Genomic DNA, 21654 nt, shown 5'->3' on the forward strand with positions numbered 1-21654 from the left:
TGCGCTGTAGTTGATGCGCTCTGGAACAGAGGAACGGTTGGAGGCCATTCAGCCTCTCGAGCCTGTCCCACTATTCAATGCAATCATGGGCTGCTCTGAGATTCAGAAGGAGCTGGGTGCCCTAGTGCACACATCACAATAGGTCAGTGTGCAGCTACAGCAGGTAACTAGGAAAGCTAATAGAATGTTGTCGCTTATTGTGAGGGGGAATTGATTACAAAAGTAGGGAGGTTTGTCTTCAGTTGTACAGGGCGTTGGTGAGATCCCATCTGGATTATTGTTTACTGGACTGGTTTCCTTATTTAAAGACAGAGTTAGAAGCAGTCCAGAGAAGGTTTAATAGACTAATACCAGGAATGGACAGGTTGTCCTATGAGGAAAGGCTGGACAGGTTAGGCTTGTATCCACTGGAGTTTGGAAGAGTAAGAGGTGACTTGATTGAAACCTTTAAGATCCTGAGGGGTCTTGACAGGGTGGACGTGGAGAGGATCTTGAGGGAGAATCTAGGACTAGGGGTCACTGTTTGAAAATAAGGGGTCGCTCATTTAAGACAGAGATGAGGAGAAATTTTTTCTCTCAGAGGGTTGAGAGTCTTTGGAACTCTCTTCCTCAAAAGGCAGGGTCTTTGAATATATTTAAGGCAGAGCTAGATAGATTCTTGATTAACAAAGGGGTACAAGGTTATCAGGGATAGGCAGGAATGTGGGGTTGAGGCTGCAATCAGATCAGCCATGATCATATTGAATGGCAGGGCAGGCTCGAGGGGCCGAGTGGCCTACTCCTGCTCCTAATTCGTATGTTTCCAAATACCAGTTAACTAACAGATTACTCAGCCATCAGATGGAGCGCCACTTAATTAGTAAAATGGGTGTCTGAACTGATATCCCTCATTTCAGTCTGGCATTGCCTCAATTTTAAATTTCTCATTCTGGTTTTGAATTCCTCCTTGGCCTCACCTCGACTCTACCCACCCTCCATCCCTATAACCTCCTCCAGCCCTACATTTATCCGAGATGTCAGCCCTCCTATAATTCTTGTGCATGTCCACTTCCATTTGCCCCATCACTGGCGTCCATGCCTTCGGCTGTCTAGGTCCTACGCTCTGGAATTCCTTCCCCATGCCTCCCTACGTCTCACTTTGAGACTTTAAACTGTGGATGCTGAGTTGATGAGTGCATTCAAGAGTGAGAATCAATAGATTTTTGGGCGGTAAGGGATGTGGGGAGATAGGGCAGGATAGCGGAATTGATGTAGAGCAATCAGCCCTTATCTCACTGAATGGCAGAGAAGGCCCGGAGGGTGGGGGTGGGGGGTGTGCTATGGCCTACTCCTATTTCTTATGTCCCCTTCTCGAAGATGCTCATTAAAACCAACCTGCCCTAACATGGGGTTTGAGTTAAATTTTGCTCGAGAACCTGTGGAGCACTTTGGCACACCCTTGATTACATTTAACGCAGGCTGTTGTCGGTGCTTTAACTACCATTATCTTTATCCAGGAGCTACCAGGCGACCTGCATTGTTAATCCCGCTTGAGGTAGGGTCGTTTAATTGTGGCGGCTGCTTAAAAAAAAGCATCTTGCTCTCATTTTTAAACTGGCCCCGTTTTCAAAAATGAAAACGCACTCACGGTCGAGGATAACGAAACAGTTCAAGAGGCTGGTCCACGGAACCTTAAGCAGATTAAATCTTTCACGCTGTGCCCTTGTCTCCTATTCACCCATTTCATGTTCAGTTCTACCACAACGTGAGGCAGGGCCCCTCTCATTCACTGCAACAAGGACCACGGGTCACGGGAACAAAAATTAATAGGATTAACGATGCTTTTGTACTCGTGTTTCATCCCCTCAGCACGAGAGTCCTCGACCCAACTTTACTGGAATTTTGTTCTTTTTTGAAAAGCCGGATGTCATTAGGGCTGAACAATGCCTGTGAACGCTGAAGCGTTCGGAAGCTTTCACGCCACGGCAATTTTGCTCTGAAGCAATTTTCTCTCTCCCTCAGACACAAGGGAAGGCAGGTGGGCATAAAACCAATCACCTCGGCGGACAGGGGGACACCTCCTTCCTTCAACAGGCCCCGAGGAGAGGAGCTACGTGACACAATTGTGCAATCACATCTTATAGGAACAGGAGGCGGCCATTCAGCCCTCGAGCTTGTAATGTCATTCAATATTCAATTAGATCACGGCCGATCTACCTCCTAACTTTGCCTACCCAGCTTGGCTTCGCAACCCTTGATAACTTTGCTGAACAAAAAATCTATCGAGTCCCGTTCTGGCGTTTTCAATCGGCCTCCCGGCTTCAAAAGCCTTCGGGAGAGAGAAATCCAGATTCTTTGTGGGAAGAAGTGCTTCCTGACATCACCCCCACCACCCCCCACACCCCCACCCCCCCTCCCCCACCACCCACCCCCACCGAATGGCTTAGCTCTGATTTTAAGGTTGTGGCCCCTCCCTTTGGACTAGCCCCATCTGAGGAAACTGTTTCTGTCTACCGACTACATCAACTCCTTTAACCATCTGAACAGACAAACCAACGAAGGCGGCTAACAATGCATGAAGGAGGCACCGATGCAATCATTGACCTCCCACACAACGGAAAACAACAGTCCCCATGTTACTACAGCTCTTCTCACTCCAAGATAAACAGGAACATTACTTACGATGCTCGGTGCCAGTCATCTGGGCGAGGATACAGAACGAGCGTGACTGAGCCGTGCCAGTCTTTGGCTGCCAATCTTCAGTATCTTGCATCAAGCGTTTCTTGCTCTGGTCGCTAAGGGCATGATGAGGGAAATCAGGTTGGGTACTGGCCACATATCGCCGGGGAGAGCTGTATACAAGGAAAGAAGCTGCCATTAAGAAAAAAACCACTTTGGACGCCCGCCTTGTCAATATTCAAAGATGTTAACCCATTATTTATTGCCTGCACTTGCAGCACAGTTTTTCATACGCGTCTTTTTTATCCTCAGATGTTCATAATGAATCATTTATTCAGCCATTTTAATGGTGAAACATTTAGATCGCTCAACGTTAAAATCACACAGGGCCAGGCAAGTCCCAGTTTCGATCCCAAGTACTGAAATCTACTTGCTCAGAACAGCGACAATACAAATACAACAAAAAAAGCAGCGACCCGACAATCACCTCAGGGCTGGCGGAGGTAGGCAGCACTCATTCTGGAGTTCCACTCACGGCTTCTCAGCAGGAGGGTTTGTGTAGCATATATGTCGCAGAAACTAGGCCAACCGGCCCAACCCGTCCATGTCGTTGTTTATGCTGCCCTCAAACTTCCTCCTATCCTTCCTCATCTAAATCTACCATCCAGCCCTCTATTCCCTTCTCCCTCGTAAGTATTTTGTACGTCTTCGTGATAGGAGACACTGAAAGCATCCCAATCATAGTAGAAAATCGAGGGGCAAAAAGGAGGGAGGAACTGAAGACGATCAGTGTCGCTAAGGAGAAAGCACAGTACCAGGAAAATGAAAGGCTGACAACTCTCCACCACTTGTATCCTAGGGTTTTAAGGCCATTTGCCCCATCGTGATTTGTCCATCCAGTCTCACCCTACACCCGCCCCACCGCCATTGTTGCTGGCCTGAATCCAGGGTTTCCACCTGCCCTGGTCAGTTGATGGGAACAGGAGGCGGCCATTTGGCCCTACGATGCAGTTCTGTTTCTATCTGTATCTTAACTCAAGTCAGTCCGTCTACCTTTGCTCCCTGGCTCTGACTTCACGTTTATATCTCCTTATTCAGGGCTCTCCTACTAGTTTCTTCCCCCCATCAACTCAGTTAATCATCTTAAACCTTTTAATCTTCAAGTCCCTTAATCTTAAAGGTGGGGATGTGAGCCATGGGCAGCAATGGGCATTGTTATAATGATTTGTACAGTAATAATTGCCAAGAGTACCCATCATCTGGCCTCTTGACTTGGTAACAGCCATTAAGCCAAGGTACCAGGAGGTGGCTGAAAATTGTCAAACTTCAAACCTGCAAGGAGTCGGTGGTTTGAAAGAAGGGATGGAAAAATGGTGGAAAAAAAAAGGATTGTAAGGGCAAACAAGTTCATCTTTATTCAGGTACTTGCCTCAACACGGTAAGACGACATTGGGTCTGGATAATTCCTCCGTGTAGAAATTACGGACAATAGCGGACAGGTGTTTACCTGTGACATTGCTGCTCTTGCCCTCTGTGCTGCAGGTTGCGGAGGGGGGACACAGAGCGCCTTCCGCCAGCCCCACACAGCTCAAGAACTGGAGCTCAGTTTTCCCACAAAAACCGTATAACAGCTCACACCAGCTCACCACACTGGTCACCAAACATTCCCACTACATGTGGTTGCCATTCACGCCATGAACAAGATGAAAAGACCTGCAGGATTACCATCTAAGTAGCTGTCTCCTTTTAAAGATAGGAAGGAGGTGGTTGAAGCCAGCGTTTGAAACATATGGAAAAACAGACAGACAGTTCCCAAAGGTGGAGGAAGAAAAGCAAAAAAAAATGAACAGTTCACATAAACCATGGCTCAAGAGTACAATACAAGACTATGACACACACACAGGAATTGGTTAAGCCAAAGAAACCAGGTAAACACATTTATAAAGTTGATCTAAATCTCAGGTATATCTCGAGCAAGTACAAAACCTCTAACTTTGGGTATCAATCGTTACTTAGCACTCTTGCCCGAGTCAGCAACATCTCATACTTCTATAGTGTCTTTAACGTAATGAAACGCCCCAAGGTGCTTCACACAGGAATGACGAAACAAAGCATGGCACCGAGACACATAAGGAGATATTAGGTCAGGGGACAAAAAGTTTGGTCAAAAAGGTAGATTTGAGGGAGGGTCTTAAAGGAGGAAAGTGAAGTTGAGTGAAGGCGTACGGAGGATGTTCTGAAGGATATTCCGGAACGTGGGGCCAAGGCAACTGAAGGCACAGCTGAAGCAATTAAAATTGGGAATGCTCTAGAATTAGCGGAGTGCAGATATTTCAGAGGCTCGTGGGCTGGAGGAGGTTACAGAGATGGGGACGGGCGAGGCCGTGGAGTGACTTGCAAACAAGGGTAAGGGTTTTAAAATCAAGGCATTGCTTGACTGGGAGCCAATGTAGGTCAGAAAGCACAGGGATGGATGGGGGAATGGGGGACTTGATGCAAGGCAAGACACAGGTAGCAGAATTTTGGATGACCTCAAGTTCACAGAGAGTGGAATTTGGAAGAGCAGCCAGGAGTGCGGAGGAACAGACAGGTTTGAAGATAATGACGGCATGAATGAGGGTTTCAGCAGCAAATGAGCTGAGACAGGGGCAACATCAGGCGGTGTTATAGAGTTGAAAATAGGCGGTCTCAGCGACGCCACAAATTTGAGGTTGGAAGATCATCTCGGGGTCGAACGTGACGCCAAAGTTGTGAACTGACTGGCTTAAATCTCAGACTGTTGCCAGGGAGAGGGATGGTGTTGATATCTAGGAAACGGAGTTTGGAGCGGGATCCAAAAACGACAGCCTCAGTCTTCCCAATATTTAACAGAGTCAGAAAGGTTTTTTTTTAAAAAAAAAATACCTTTAAGGAGAAACTAGATAAGAACGTGAGGCAGACAGGATGTGCTGATCGGGCGAGATGAAATAGGGAGTGAGGGGGTTTGCACAGAGCGTGAGCGCCAGCACGGACCAGCTGGGCCGAATAGCCTGTTTCAGCACTGAAAATTCTGTGTCGGTTTATGTAGATGAATAAACTCCTTTAAAATCCATAGCTCTGAGCTTTCTCATTCATGCCTGGTCACTGGACCATTCCAATGAAGCTTAGAATTATGGTCGACTGACTATTTAACCCACAGCTGATGGGGAACTGTGCCTTGGGACCCTGTGATTTATGAAGAGATAGTAAAGTCTCAAATCACTTTCTTCTGGTATTTAGAATAGGTGTTTGATGTGGCTGGAAGAAAATGAACCGAGCTTGATCAAGCACTCTTGCTCATGCCAGAATAATTGCAGCCACAGCAACTTTTCGGACCCAGGCTTCAGAAGTGGTTAAATGTATTCAATCTTAAAATAGCCTTCCAAAGGAATTAAAATTATACATTAGGGAAGAGGGAAAATTGCACACTAAACAAGAATGCCACGGTTTAGGTTTTGTCACTCTGACATCTTGGGGACCTCTGAACAGCAGGAGGCCATTCAGCCCCTCGAGATTGTTCCACCCCTCAATTAGCCCATGATTATGCTGCACCTTAACCCCATCTCCCCACCTGCCTTAGTTCCTAAGTGAGGAGAAACTTCTTTAGCCAGAGAGTGGTGAATCTATGGAGTTCACTGCCACAGAAGGCTGTGGAGGCGAGGTCATTGAGTGTATTTAAGACCGAGATAGATAGGTTCTTGATTGGTAAGGGGATCAAAGGTTACGGGGCGAAGGCGGGAGAATGGGGTTGAGAAACTTATCAGCCATGATTGAATGGCGGAGTAGATTCGATGGGTCGAATGGCCTAATTTCTGCTCCTATGTCTTATGGTCTAAGCTTCAATGCCCTGGACCAACAATTTCAGTTTTGACATTTTCAATTGATGTCCAGAATCCCTTTTTGGGGGAAGAGCCTTCCAGACTTGCACTACCCTGTGTGAGACGAAATGCTTCCTGGCATCACCCCCGAGTGACTAGCTCCAATTCTAACATAGATCTCTCTGTTTTATTGCTGCCCCCCAGAACTACAACTTTCAGTTCTCTTCAGCAAGGGGTGCTCTGATCTTCAAATGCAGTTGGTTTTGCAGAAGGATAATTAATATCCCACTGCAGTAAAATGGAAATTCTTATTACTGCAAAGAGTGCTGAGGATCGACTGAAAATCTAAAGAGAGACATACAGACAATGGCCAGTCTACTTACTCTGATACATGCGTAGGGCCGCTGCCAGGCACAGGGGAGAGAGAGAGAGAGAGAGCATGAGACACAGGAGAGTTGATAGTGGTTCGTGGAAAACAAATGAATGAGTGAAGATGGAAAAAAAGTGAATAACTGAGCAAGCCAAATATTCTTGTAACACAGGAGGCTGGGGGGAGGGGGGAGGGAGAACACAGGAGGCTGGGGTAGGGGGGTGGAGTTGCAAAACACACACACACACACACACACACACACAAAATTCCAAACTCTTGTGCATCACACTTCAGTTCAGCCCATGTTCCCCTTGGAATCCCCTTGGTGAAATCTGCTATTCAACTTTGAATGATTCTAATTACATGAGAGGGCCCTGATCATAGAATGGTTACAGCACAGGCGGCTATTTAGCCTGCGACGTTCTGGGAAGTAAAAGCAGTCTAGTGCACATTTGGCCCAAAGGTGAATGCTTTGCCACCTTAACCCTTGTGCAGCTCTGCCCCATACATGTGTGGTGAGTGTCTGGCACAACGAATGTTGTAACTGCGCCACTGACTGCAAGTTAGTCGATGGGAGAAAAACACAAAGGAGAGGATTTTCTATATGGAAATGATGACGGAAAAGAGTGTTGATTAAGAAAATTGAGGGTTCAAGTGAAGAACTGGAGTACAGGCACATGGGGCCCAAATACAAGCCAGTAGCAACTTGGGTTGGAAGAGTGCCAGAGATTTTTAAATTGAGCCTGCGCCCCGCCATTTTAGGTGGGCGGGGCCAATTAAGGCCGGCCCGGTGTGACGCACACCCGGAAGCGCTGAGCGCTCCCTCGGCGGGCGGGGGGAGTCGGGGCCTGCGCTCCTTACGCGCATGCACGCAAAAGATAGCAGAGATCTCCGAGGCACAAGAGCTGCCTCAGGGAGTTTAATTTAAATTTTCAAAACGTGAAAAAAAGATTAAAAAATTATTCGGACATGTCACCTCACATGAGCTGGGGGCACATCTATGAATTTTATTAAAAATTTTATTAAAGTTTAAAAACCTTCCGTGAAACCTCATCCCGCCCGTGGATGAGATTCCACGGAAAATGCGAAGGCCGCCTGGGCTCTTCCCCTGTTAATTGTTTTAATGACTATTTAAACGGCCTCAATAGGGCCTTTGACAGTTCGGCGAGTGCCCAGCCGACTCCGGTGCGCACCCGCCGAAATGAAGATCGGAATGACCCACGGTGACGATGGGACTCACGGCCAACGTCACCGCGTGTCATTTTACCCGTCGGCGAGCAGGCCCCGCCCCCCCCGCACGCCGACACGAAGATTCGGGCCAAAGAGAAGGGAAGGTGGGTGTTGCTTGGGTTGGAGAAGGGCGCCGTGATGTATCCCAACTTTATCCTATGTATATAGTCGACTTGGAAATAGAAAGTGCAACGTTAAAATTAACGGGCTCGGTCAATAATGAGGGTGTTGTTGAAGAGGACAAGAGACGTTAGCTTCGCAGGCAGATAGGTGGTAGGTGCAATTTACCAAAGGTGCAGCATTTTAGGACGAAAATAACGAACTAGATTATATGGAAATGATGACGGAAAGAGTGTTGATTAAGAAAATTGAGGGTTCAAGTGTACAATTCCCCAAAAGGAGAGAGTACAGGCACATGGGGCCCAAATACAAGCCAGTAGCAACTTGGGTTGTAAAAGTGCCAGAGATTTTTAAATTGAGCAACGAGGGAAAGAATGTTTTTTTCTCACTTGAGATGTCAGTGACAAATGGTCTTCCATTTAAAATGTCCACGTAGAGCGGTTAGGGGAACTTTCTTTAAGCAGGGGCTGTCGGGCTATGCAATACCTTGGCATAGGGAGTCGCCAAGGAAGGGATCACTGTATCTTTTAAAGGCAAAAGATGGCAAACGTTTGGAATGGAGGAAGATACAGGGCTAAGTGGTAAAAGCAGGGCAGTGGGATCAATTTTGTGTTATTCCAACAACAAGTCAGCACAGTGACGATGGGCTGAATGGCCTCTTTCTTTCTGTGCGGTAAATATAGATGGTTTCACTAGTGCTGGAAAATATATGCAAATCATTTATTCTATAATACTTCAGATCCCAGGAAGTTTTCAGGGAGGCTTTTTAGAAGGCAGGTCTGGAGCAGGCCAGACCTTCCAGTTACCCCTTGAACACCCACCCAACCCACATTTTGGCTTCAGGAGCATTAATGTATAGGTGGGAATCTGGGACATTTACATTGTTCACCTCAGGTGGTGAAAGGACAAAGGGAGGGAGGAGACCCAACAAATCCGAAAAGATTGCACGTTAATTTATTTTCATTTTTCAACTTATAGCCCAATTAGATTTAAAAAAAAGTCACCAGGAAGTTCAACTGGCAGAAAAATGTGGAGACTTGGCAAAATCAACCATGCCCCCAAATTCCACTCTCACCCGCCCGCCCAGAACTTTCCACCCTCTTGCGTTGAAACATTTTTAATTTTTCCCATCATCTCATGTCGAGGCCTCCCTTTCTCTTTAAGCATTCCCTGCTTTTGGGGAGGTATTGCCTAATTCTAGGCCTTGGCCGCTCCGAAACTAGACGTTAGGAAGGCACACGTGAACTGGGTGGCCGGTCCTCCAGGTCTTCCTCATTCCCTGGCCTACGATCAGCATCTTAATCTAGGGAACTCCCCAGGCCTAGCATGTCCCAGAGTACAGCTGAGGGCAGGGAGGTGTTGGGCTGTGGGGTTTGGGGAGGGAAAGGGACTTCCAACACACAACTCATTTAAACAGCGCACAATTTTTTTTTTTAAAAAGAGCCGAGATGAGGAGATACAGGAAATATGAGATGATACGAGATGAGATGAGTTGAAATATGAGAGGAAGTTAGTGGAACATCTTGAAGGTAAGAACTTTCAATGAACAGCATCATGCCCAGACTGCAGATATCCAGAGTTAAAATGCACTACTCACCTGGCCTTGCATTCTAAACTAGGAACCCCATAGAGCACTTACTTACAGATAGTGCTTGCTTCTTGAATATAACCTGCACTTCATGGGGAGGAGGGGAGGGGAGGGAAGAGTGGGAGCTGGGTGTGGAGATAGTGGGTTCAAACCAGTTTTCCAGAAGCTGCTATTTAAGCAATGATAAAACTGCAAATGCTTAGGACCCTGAAACACAAACAGCTGGAAGTGGATAACAGGGCTGCAATCACGTGTAAAGGGAAACGGCAGGTTAACACTTCAGGTAGAGATTATCAGTGAAAACTGGGAATGTGATCAGGAGTCACCTCTAACAAGGTGCTTGCTCCCAAAAAACTGGCACCTCTCTTCTCTTTACAAGATGCTGATGGGCCTTCTGTCTAATTCCAGTGGTCTCCACCCACCTCTTCACCTCTGGGTTACGTTAGTTAACTAGCATTTTTATCAGCAGTTTCCAACACAGCACATCCAATTTCCATGATTTTCAGGGGAGTCTGGATTAGGTGCTGGTTGATTGGACATTCTTTTCACTGTTATCCTACTATCGGGTTAGGAAGAGACAAGGATGATAACAGAAAAGAAGAACACACCTTCAAGTGTAAACCAAAAGGGGTTAAAGTAGAGAAAATTCAAAAGCCAAAGTCTATTTTGGGACAGCTTCATTAATTCCACAAGTTACCTTTTGCATCCACTTTATGATTATCGTGAGAATATATTAACTGCACAATTAAGTTTCTGAAAGTGTTAGTTTTTTTTTTAAAAACAATAAGAATTTGTTCAGTGCCTACAGCAGAAATGCAACATCCACTTAAAAACAGCCACCCAAATTGGGCATTTGGGAAATGAAGATTCATTTTCCTCAGTTCGAGGATCGCCAAGTCTTAATGACTGAAGTTGCACAAACTCTTGAGAAAAAGATACAAAAAAATTGGAGCCCCCAAGAACTTGGACTTTCTGTTGCCTCATTTTGCTCTGAGCTCAGCAGTAAAAAAAAAAATCTTCTTACCTCTTCATAGAATGGTTACAGCACAGAAGGCCATTCAGCCCCATCGTGTCTGTACTGGCTCTGTGAAGGAGCAATTCACCTCGTGTCATTCTCCTGCCTTTTCCCCCTCGCCCTGCACATTCTTTCGTTTCAGATAATAATCCAATTCCCTTTGGAAAGCCTCTATTGAACCTGCCTCCACCACACACTCAGGCCGTGCATTTCAGATCCTAACCATTCGCTGCGTAATAAAGCTTTTCCTCATGTTGCCACTGCTTCCTTTGCCAATTACCTTAAATCTGTGCCCTCTTGTTTGGAATTCTTCCGCCAATGGGAACACTTTTTTTCCTACCTACTCTGTCCAGATCCCTCATGATTTAGAACACCTCTACCAAGTCGCCTCTCAACCTTCTCTTCTCCAAGGGAAAATAGTCCCAACTTCTCCAATCTATCTATGCAACTGAAGTTCCCCTTCCCTGGAGCCATTCTCGTGGTTCTTTCCTGCACTCTCTCTAATGCCTTCACGTCCTTCCTGAAGTGTGATGCCCAGACTGGTCGCAGTACTCTAGCTGAGGCCAAACTAATGTTTTATACAGGTTTAATATAAACTTCCTTTGTCTTGTACTCTATGCCCCTACCGATAAAGCGCAGGATGCTATATGCTTTATTAACTGCTCTCTCAACCTGTCCTGCCACCTTCAATGATTAATTCACATATATACCCAGGTCCCTCTGCTTCTGCGCCCCGTTTAGAATTGACCCTTTTCTTTTATATTGTCTCTCCGGGTTCTTCCTACCAAAACGAATCACTTCACACTTCTCGGCATTAAATTTCATCTGCCACTTGTTTGCCCATTCTCCCAAACTGTCTATATCCTTTTGAATCCTCCTCACAGTTCACAGTACTTCCAAGTTTTGTGTCGTCTGCAAATTTTGTAATTGTGCCCTGTACACCAGATTTTAGGAGATTAATATATATCAGGAGGAGCAGGGGCCCCAACACCAACCCCTGGGGAACTCCACTATAAACCTTCCTCCAGTTTAATAAACATACATTAACTACTACTGTCTGTTTCCTGACACTCAGCAAATTTCATATCTATGTTGTTGCTGTCCCTTTTATTCCATGAGTTCTAACTTTGCTCAAGTCTATTATGTGCCACTTTCTCAAATGCCTTTTGGAAGTCCATGTATATCAGATAACAATATTACCCTCATCAACCCTGTTATCCCATCAAAAAACTCAAGAAAGTTAGAAACATGATTTGTCCGTAACAAATCCATGCTGGCTTTCTTTAATTAACCTGCCGTTGTCCAAGTGACCATTAATTTTGTCCATCTACTATTTCTACTCATTTAAACGACTTTTGGATTCCCTTTTGTGCTAGCTGCCACACTCTTCTCATACTCTCTCTTTGCTTCTCTTATTTGCTTTTTCAATGTCCCTCTGAACCTTCTATATTCAGTCTGGTTCTCATGTGTATTACCTACCTGACATCGGTCATAAGTACACTTTTTCTTCTTCATCTTAATCTGTATCTCGTTTGTCATTCAGGGAGCTCTGGATTTGTTTCTCCCACCTTGTCCGTTCATGGGAATATACCTCGACTGTGCTCATACTACCTCTTCTCTAAAGGCAGCCCATTGTTCAGTTACAGTCTTGCCTGCCAACCTTTGACTCCAATTTATCTGGGTCAGATCCATTCTTACTCCATTGAAGTTGGCTTTCCCCCAGTTAATTATTCTTACTCTGGATTCTCCTTTGTCCTTTTCCATAGTCAGCCTAAACCTTATAATACAACAATCAATGTCCCCTAAATGTTCTCCTACTAACACTTGATCCACATGTCCCACCTCAGTCCCAAGAACCAGGTCTAGCATTGCCCCCTTTCTCGTTGGGCTGGAAACACACTGCTGCCAAAAATTCCCTTCAACATGCTCCAGGAACACTTGTCCCTCTCTGCCCTGGATAATTCAATTTCCCTATTATAACTACTCTATAATTCTTGTACCTCTCTCTAATTTCTTTTCAAATTTGTTCCTTTACAAAATTTCCCACTAGTTGGTGGCCAAGAGACTATGCTGAGCAATGTAATTGTACCTTTTTTGTCCCTTAGCTCTAGCCAAATTGATTCTGCCCTTGATCCCTCTGGGACATCCTCTGTCTCCAGCACTGCAATGCTCTCCTTAATCAAGACCAGCGCCCCTCCCCATTTCCTTCCTTTCCTTGTATCCAGGAATGTTTAATACCCAGTCCTGCCAATCTTAGAACCAAGTCTAGCTATGAAAAAACGTTCATGCGTCATAAAAGACTGTGTGTACATTAACTTTCCAAATTTACAGACGTATCGTGCACTTATCTAGTAATGAGTTACTTTCTTTAAAAAAAAAATAAACTCTCACTCTAAGATGAATCTTTGCACCCCCCCCCAAAAGTTGCTTATTGTGGGATTTCCTTTTGATGTGTAAAGATTGAAAAGATTATAAAAGGTGCTGAAGAGTTGGGCAGTTATTCAAGACATTAATCTTGCTGGAAAGATCAGATATAAGGAATCCAGCCCTTGTACAAATGTTGAATCTTCATCTTATTATGCACCACACGCATTTGCCAGTCAGTGAAGCATAAATAAAAAGCAGGCGAGTTCTGACAGAACATGTACACTGCTGGGTAGTGACGTCACCCAATTTGCTCACTGCATAGAGATTAAGCCAATGACAAAGAGAGAGAAAAAAAAAGATGGAAGCAACACTCTGCACGGAGTCATTCCTTGCATGGCAACCACACATGCTCGTTACTGACAAATCATGGGTCACAAGACGGCAGTAACGTAGACACTAACTTGGCCAGGCTCTGTGTCTGAAAAGAAAAGAGATCACGTTTCATCAGTAAACAGTCTTTTATTTCATGTTTTATCAATCCAAGCCTCAAATCAAAAAAAAAACAAATGGGTCTTGGGGTGTGTGGATGGATCAGATACAATCCTTGGGGTCAGTCCAGTGAAGAGACACACTTTGGAATAGGGTGAAATAACTTTTCCTTTGGGTTGCCTTGAGGCTGGGATCAACGCTAACTCAGCAAGCGGCAGACACAGCTTCATGCAAGGGTAGCCTTATTACGCTGACAAGAGTAAGTTGCCATTAAAACCAGATCAATCCCATCGCAAATATCAAATGAGGAGAGGCTTTTATTTTAAAATATACGCAACATGTAGCTTCACAACAGCTCACACAAGCAACGGTGGTATTTAACGATACACCATAGGGGTGGAATTGTAAACATGCGTTTATGGTACATTAACGAGAGGCCATGGAAGGAATCTTTCCCTGCCTGGGAAGGGTGAGCCACCCCTGTACCGCAAAAATCAGTATCTCACATCCAAATATGGTATTTGCACCGTTTTAGGTTTAAATTAAAGAATTAACTTCGGTTCATTTTGAATTTAATAAAAGGTTTATTCCTATAAAGCCATTAATTTATCTGCATGTTTAGCTTAGATCCTGAATTCAGGCCAAAATCTTATAGCCACATTAGCAGGTGTAACGTAGGAAGCTAAAATTACGCAGGTCGGACTATATTTGGGGATCAAGGTAGTTATTCCAGCGCTAACGTTACACCAGCATCAAGTTCTCCCTTTGCAAGCAGATTTTTATTGCATGGAACAAATATCTGAGAACAAGATGTGAAACTACAGCAAAGTTAAACTCTCCAGAAAATGTTTCTTTCCTGGAAATTTCCAGTTTAAAAAAAACAACATACCAAGTTCTCAACCTTCACCTGAAGAACCGAAGGAATAAAACCGTTCGGTATCATATTAGTTCAAAGTAGGTCAAATTATCAACAGGAAAAATCGCTTTTTGAATGCTTTTTTTTTCTTCCACCCTGGTCAAAAGATTCTGCGAGTGGTTCCAAGTTTACTTCAGGGGTCGGTTTCTGGGAGGTCTGGCACAAGCAAACACGAACTAGCAAACCAGGCACGGAGGGAGCGTTACACAACTTTCAAGTGCTTATGTGCACGACCCACTTTTACCCACAGGCTTTCCTGCTGCTGCAAGAAATTGGAGTGACCTAGCCGGACAAACAAAATTGCAGAATCACTGAATCTCACAGCACAGAATTAAATCACTTGGCCCATCATGTCCATACTAGCTCTTTTGAGAGCCCCACTCGATTACTCTTTCCTCACAGCCCTGAAATATTTTTCCCTTTTCATGTCTAGATCCAATTTCCAAATAGGACAAGTTCAAAAGTGGAAAACTCTTGTTAAAAAAATAAATAAATACTTAAACGCATCAGAAGCAATGAATTCCAGGCCAATTCTGGAGCATATTCAGATGGGATAACGTGGGGAAATACAAAATGTTTTAGCACTTGGCCAGCTGAGGATAAATCAATGTTTTTGACATACTGCTGCAATATGTTAAAGTCTTTTTTGTGCTTCTATGACAGTCTTAGAAACTAAATTACAGAACTGTTGAGGCACCTCAACTTGCGTTTTGGTGCAGCAGTAACTAGTTGAGCTGATCACCTCTCTTGGGATGTGAATGGAATTCTCTTTGACAGGCCACCCGAGAGTGAAGTGTGTCGGCTGCTTGCTTCCCAGTCTGTTCGAGAAGGTTCTTAGGAAGCCACCTACCCATTCTGCTGCTTGGCATCACTCTGCCCCTCTTTCAGTCCTCTCTTCTGTCCCTCTGCCACCTCATGGGCGTTGTCAGAGGAGTAGAGGTTTATGGGCGTGTTGTACACCTTGGGCTGCCGTGGGACATTAATGGACGAGGTTACTGTCGTTTTAGCAGTGGTCACTGGCGGCGTGCGCCCATTGGCACCCGCTTTGGCACTGGCATGCATGTGCTGTGGAGATGCAACAGGCACTGATGGGGGAGCAGCGGAATTATGGAGAGTGGATGCCAGTGATGGAGGCGGAGGCTGAGTGAGGGGTGACGAAGCTGGGGAAAAGGGTGCAGGCTGGGGTGATGCAGAGGTAGGCGTGACTTTTGGAGACACCGAGGCTCCAAAAGGCCGAGCTGTCTTATTGTAGGCCGAGCTGGATGCAGATGGGATCTTTGGAGCCATGGGGGCAATGGATGCAACAGGTACAGTATGCGTTAATTCCTGGGACTCATCCTGAGCAAGATGGGAGGGGAGAAAAAAGACAAGTTACATACACACACACACAAAACACATGCAAACAAAAGAAACTCATGCTTCGTATCTGCCCTTTGGAAGTGTTCCCAGAAACTCCATGCTGGCTGAAACAAGTCTTAAATCTCCAAAGATAACTATAATGTTGCTTTGCTGTGAGAGAGAGCATCAGCAACCCAGGAGAATTTGGGTCAAAACTGAAAAGCTGCCTGCAGATGACTTTGTTAGTGAACCATTTAATAGAAAAAAAAGTTATTGAGGTTGGGCATCAATTGAACATTTCAAAATGGAGGTGGATAGACTTTTATTTGGACAGGTTATTAATGAATAGGGAACCAAGACAGGTAGGTGAAGATTCAGAGCAGGGGCCAGCCAGGATCTAACTAAATGGAGGAATAGGCTGGAGGGGCTGAATGGCCCACTTCTGTCACTATCCAAAGGGGCAAGAATGCTGCCTTAAATCTAGTTAATGGAATAACTTTATGGCAGCTGTAAATATAGCTCAAGTGATTCATTCTTTGTCTGTAAACTAGACAAAAGTCCTTCAAAATAGATATTAAAGATACAGTCTACTGCACTGTACTCACAATACCAAGCTTTGACCAAAGTCTTGGGGAGTGGGCAGAGAAGAGAGCATCCAATTTTAAAAATAATTTAATTAATATGATGATAAACTCTATACTTCACTTAATTCTCTGGCTAAATGATTTTACTTTTACTGCGATGCCTTTGCTGGATTGAGGAGCCTTGTTGTTGTCAATGGTTTAGTCAGATCGAAACACAAATTCTGAGCTGGAACTACAGAAAACAACACTGGACATAAAACAGCTGTGCACCAAACAAGATCTGCATAGGTTTTTCTAGGAACACTCACAAAAGACCACTGGTTGCCTGCCTCAAACACATTTTGTTCCTGCCTCAATGCTTGAAAGCAAGTTAACCCACAGCACTCAGTTTGTACCCCACAAGCAGTATCCGGTACTGGTGCCATTCTGCCATGGCACATCGAATCTTTCACATGTTGCAAAAATAAAAAGAGAGACCTTACTGATGGCAGCGAGATACATGCCCTTTAAAAGCTTGCAAGAACGATCATTGAACCAATGCGACGGGATCAAACTTAAGTTGCGACTTCAGGAAAAAAAGGAAGATTGTTCGAGTGTCAGGAGGGGGGAAAGGAGGGAGAAGACAGGTAAAACTCGTCAGCAGCAAGTTATTTTTTTTTAGTAACATGAGGGAATGGATAGATCACTGAAATCGCATAACAATCAAAATCAACAACTACACACAGGAGAAACGGAAGACTAGCGTTTATGTAGCGTTTTTCACAGCCTCACGATGTCCCCAGGTGCTTTACAGAAATGAAGTATTTCTGATGTGCGGTCACTGCTGTTATAGCCAACTTGAGCACAGCAAGCTCCCACAAAGGGCAATGAGTTAACCACCAGGTGGTCTGCTCTAATGAGCCGGGATTCTGTCAGGGTGACGGGGATTGTGCCCGCCAGTCAGAGAACTGGCAGGGGAACACCCGTCAGTTCTGCGGGGGGGGAGGCTGGCAGCTCCTCATGCCATCAGCGCCAGCAGGAGCAGTGGCTGCTGGCAGCACCACGCCCACCAGAGGCCCAGGATCACCGTGGGACCCCAGGCCAAAGGTGAGTGAAGGTGGGATGGGAATCACGGGTTGGGGGGGGGTGGAATTAGAGGATGGTGCTGGGAATGGCTTTCAGCAGCCACACCCCTGCTTAATGCCAGGTCCCTCTAAGTGCCTGATAGCGAGCGCCCCCACCCCCACCAAGCCCCATGAAGCTGCTGGCAAACCCGACAGCAGGAAAGCCGTGCCGCCACTATTTAATCCCGAAACCACGCCTAAGTTTCAGTGGACTCAGGGATAATGGGTGTCAATTGGCTCATTGATGAGTCCAAGTGACATCCTACAACCGCCGCCCAGGAATCAGGTGTCAGCCCCTCCTGCCCCCCCAATTTAATCGGGGAAGGTTTTGCCTCCACCTAGAGAGTGACACGGGGCCTCTCCCGTGGTTAAGTGTGCCTGGCCGCCAGAGTTCCGGCTCCAACATCAAGTCATCAACCAAAAACTGTCAACTCTGTTTCTCTCTCTACAGATGCTGCCAGACCTGCTGAGTTTTTCCATTCAGATTTTCAGCATTCCCAAAATTTTACTTTATTTTTGGTGTTGGTTGGATGACGCCTGGAAGAACTCCACTGCTCTTCTTTAAAATACTGCCTTGGGATCTTTTATATCAATCCAAGTGGGCAGCTGGAGCCTTGGTTTCACCTCTCTAATCCAAAAGACAGCATTTCTGACAGTGCAGTACTGAGGGAGTGCTGCACTGGAGTGTCAGCCTGGGTTGAATCTCTGGAGCGGGACTTGACCCCACAACCACCTGAGTCACCGCTGATATTTTAGGGACAGCCCATTGGTTGTCTAAAATGCATCTCGAAAGTAGCAAGCAATCAGTCTTTGGTCTTAGCTCAACTCCTTCTCAAGCAGCTTATCAGTGGGATATTTGTCCACTGGTGTTTTTCTCCATTTATTGAACAATGACCAAGTATAGAACATATGAGATCCATTAAATAAAAACACAAATTATATTCAATTTTCAGCCATTGTTTGGGGGGGAAAAAATAATCAGGTACAGCTGTTTAAACCGGTTAACGTAATCCCATTCCCAATGGATACACAAGGAAACGGGGGAAAACCTGGCACAAATTCCGTAAATAAAACCAAAATACTGCAGATGCTGGGGATCTGAAATAAAAACAGAAAGTGCTGGAAAAACTCAACAGGTCTGGCAGCGTCAGTGGAGAGAGAAACGCAGTTAATGTTCCGAGTCCAATATGACTCTTGTTCAGAACTGCCCATTCAAATATTTGGCATCAAATCTGGGATGAGATTTTAATGAGACTAAAGTATAAAGAGGCACAAGCTCTTGAGCTCATTAAATGTTGAATTGCAGTCCAGCTCAAAATTGACTTGGGGGGGTGGGGGAGCCAAAGCTGATGGAAAAGGTGTACAAAATGATGAGAAAGGCTAATGGAATGTTGGCTGTTTCCTTAGGAAGGCTCCAATACAAAGGGGTAGATGTTACATTACAATTTATACGTCGTCATTTATATTACTGCATTCACGTCCAGGCAGTTCATCTAAGGAAGGACATACTGACCTCGGGAGAGGTGCAATGCAGATTCACCAGAATGATACTAGGGATTAAAAAGGTTCAGTTATGAGGATAGGTTGCATAGTTTATATGCCTCTGAGTTTAGGAGATTAAGAGGTAATCCAACTGAGGCGTGTTAAAATGATGAAAGCGGTTGAGAGTTTCTATCTGTCCCAATTCCTCGTTTACCAGGGAAGATTCAGAACAAGGGGGCAGGGGATCTCATTGAAACTTTGACAGGGCTGGATACACTGGAAGCAGGGGTGATGTTTCCTCTGGCCGGGGTGTCTAGAACAAAGGGTCACAGTCCCGGGGTCCAGGGTAGGCCATTTAGGGCTGAGATGAAGAGAAGTTGCTTTGCTCAGTTGGTGGTGAACCTGTGGAATTCCCTACCACAGGAGGCTGTGGAAGCCAACTCGCTGAATATATCTAAGAATTAAATCGATTTCTTGACTTTAAAGGCGTCAAGGGGTATGAGGAGAGAGTGGGCGTACGGTGTTAAGATAGAGGATCAGCCATGATCATATTGAATAGCAGAGTAGGCTCAAAGGGCCAAATGACCTACTCTGGCTTCTATTTTCTATGATTCTATAACCTTAAAGTTAAAGCAAGGTTATTCAGGGGTGGTATCAGAAAGCACTTCTTCACAAAGAGTAGTGGAAATCTGGATCTCTCTCCCTGAAAAATCTGTTGAGGCTGCATGTCAATTAAAAATTGTAATGGATAGATTTTTGTTGGGGATTCTTAAGGATTACAGAACCAAAGTGGGTAGATAAAGTTCAGATACAGGTTAGCCCTGATCTAACCAAATGGTGGAACAATCTCAAGAAACTGAATGGCCTCCTCCTGTTCCCATGTTCTTATTTTCCAGAAAGCCATTGATTTATATTAGTTTTTTTTTCCTCTTGGGACATAATATACATGGCAGCATTAAACCCGGCGAAAAATCATTATTGCTGGCTTTTGATCAACGGTCGATATATCATATTGCTCCTCGCAGGGCTCACAGGAGCTCAGTGAGAGACACAATCTGACAAAATCCTCAGAGAGAAAAAGGACAAAGAATAGATGATGCCCCAACGTCTGTGAGAAGAAAATCAAACTTGCTTTTTTTTTTGTTCAAAAAGAAAATTACACCTGCAATTGGTTTCCTGTACATTTTATTGCAAACCCCTGGAATTTATTTTTTTCCATATAAATTTGGAACCAGACTAAAGATACTGCTACAGACTTATTGGCTTAAATCCTCACATCTATTGGGAAACAAGCCGACTGTCAAAGTAATTTCTGCCCCAGAGCAGTACTCTGCAGAATGTTCTCATTATAATCCAATTTTCCAGATATGGATCATTGACATTCTGCACAATCTGCTTTGCATAATGAAACATCCATCAGCCGCATATTGGCTCTCAATTTATACATTAAAAGTCATCAATCAAAGCCATTTCCAAGGCTCTGGGCACTTTTTAAAAAAATTTTTAAAAAGCAGGGCCGAAACAGGGCAGCAGGAAGGTGATTAGTTACCGAGTGCCCTTTGGCACTCTCAGGCGCACGGCTCAGTTGGTAGCTGGGTCAGGACGTCGCGGGTTCAAGGCCTGCTGAGGAGGCCTGGCCACGAAATCTAGGCTGATGTTTCAGAAAGTGGAACGGAGAGAGTGCGACACTGTTATGCCATCCTTCAGGTGGGATGTTAAGAGGCGCAAGCTGCCCTCTTGAGGTAAAAAGATACCATCGTTCTCCCTGCTCCCTTGCCCAACCCTTAGCCCTCAACAAACATCGCTGAAAGATGAACAGATCATCATCATTTTGCTGTTTGTGGGAGCTTGCTGTGCACAAACTGTTGAAATGCGGGAAACACAGCAGCCAATGGCCACACTTTATAAAAGTACTCGTCCATGAAGCACTTGGGAATGTCACAACATTGTGAAAGGCACTATCTAAATGCAAGTCTTCGTTCCTGTCTCTTATACAAAACTTGAGTTCCACGTGCAAAGATGAGCCCTGGATTCTGATGTGGGTTTTCTAGCAGAGTGAGAATTATTCTAGCTTGTTGGCGAGACAGGATGTACACCCACTGGGATCCCCAAGTGCCTTCACCAGAGGATTATCCTTGGTCGGGGTTCATTTAAATCTTTGTGGGAAGGTTATGGTGGTGCAGTACCCACCGCTTATAGAGGGGGCAAACATGCAAACACCCTTTGCCCTTTACATGGGATGGTCAGTAAAACCTATACGAGATTTGAAACTCCAGTTTGTCAGGAAAAGATGTAACCAACTTGGGTTGAGGGCACCCCTCTACTCAGCAGACAGCGCATAGTAAGAAAGGACCACATTTCTACAGTGCCTTCATTATCACTGGACATCACATAGCACCTCACAGCCAATGGAGTTCTTCTGAAGTCTCGTAATGTACAGCCAAACCCAGTGCACAGGCAAAAAAAAATACCAAAAAGGCTAATTTTTTTTTTAAGTCTTTCCTGGGATGAGTGTATCACTGGCAAGGCCAGCATTTGGTGCCCATCCTTAACTGCCC

The 21654-nt window shown here is 45.0% G+C and overlaps 2 protein-coding genes across 2 annotated transcripts in view; one reads left to right on the forward strand and one right to left on the reverse strand.

Moving 5' to 3' along the window:
• The window catches only part of LOC144699285 (hematopoietic prostaglandin D synthase-like), a 593140-nt gene that overhangs the window by 306274 nt on the left and 265212 nt on the right, over positions 1-21654 (forward strand). The gene's annotated exons all lie outside the window — the stretch shown is intronic.
• The window catches only part of LOC144688824 (PDZ and LIM domain protein 5-like), a 162947-nt gene continuing 143946 nt past the window's right edge, over positions 2654-21654 (reverse strand). The window contains exons 5-7 of the mRNA XM_078555802.1: positions 15440-15927; positions 4384-4401; positions 2654-2831 (exon numbers count right to left, since the gene is read on the reverse strand). Coding sequence (XP_078411928.1) covers positions 2654-2831; positions 4384-4401; positions 15440-15927 — 684 coding nt within the window. The remainder of the gene's footprint in view (positions 2832-4383; positions 4402-15439; positions 15928-21654) is intronic.

This window comes from Cetorhinus maximus, chromosome 1, assembly GCF_964194155.1.
Source record: "Cetorhinus maximus chromosome 1, sCetMax3.hap1.1, whole genome shotgun sequence".
NCBI classification, from domain to species: Eukaryota; Metazoa; Chordata; class Chondrichthyes; order Lamniformes; family Cetorhinidae; genus Cetorhinus; species Cetorhinus maximus.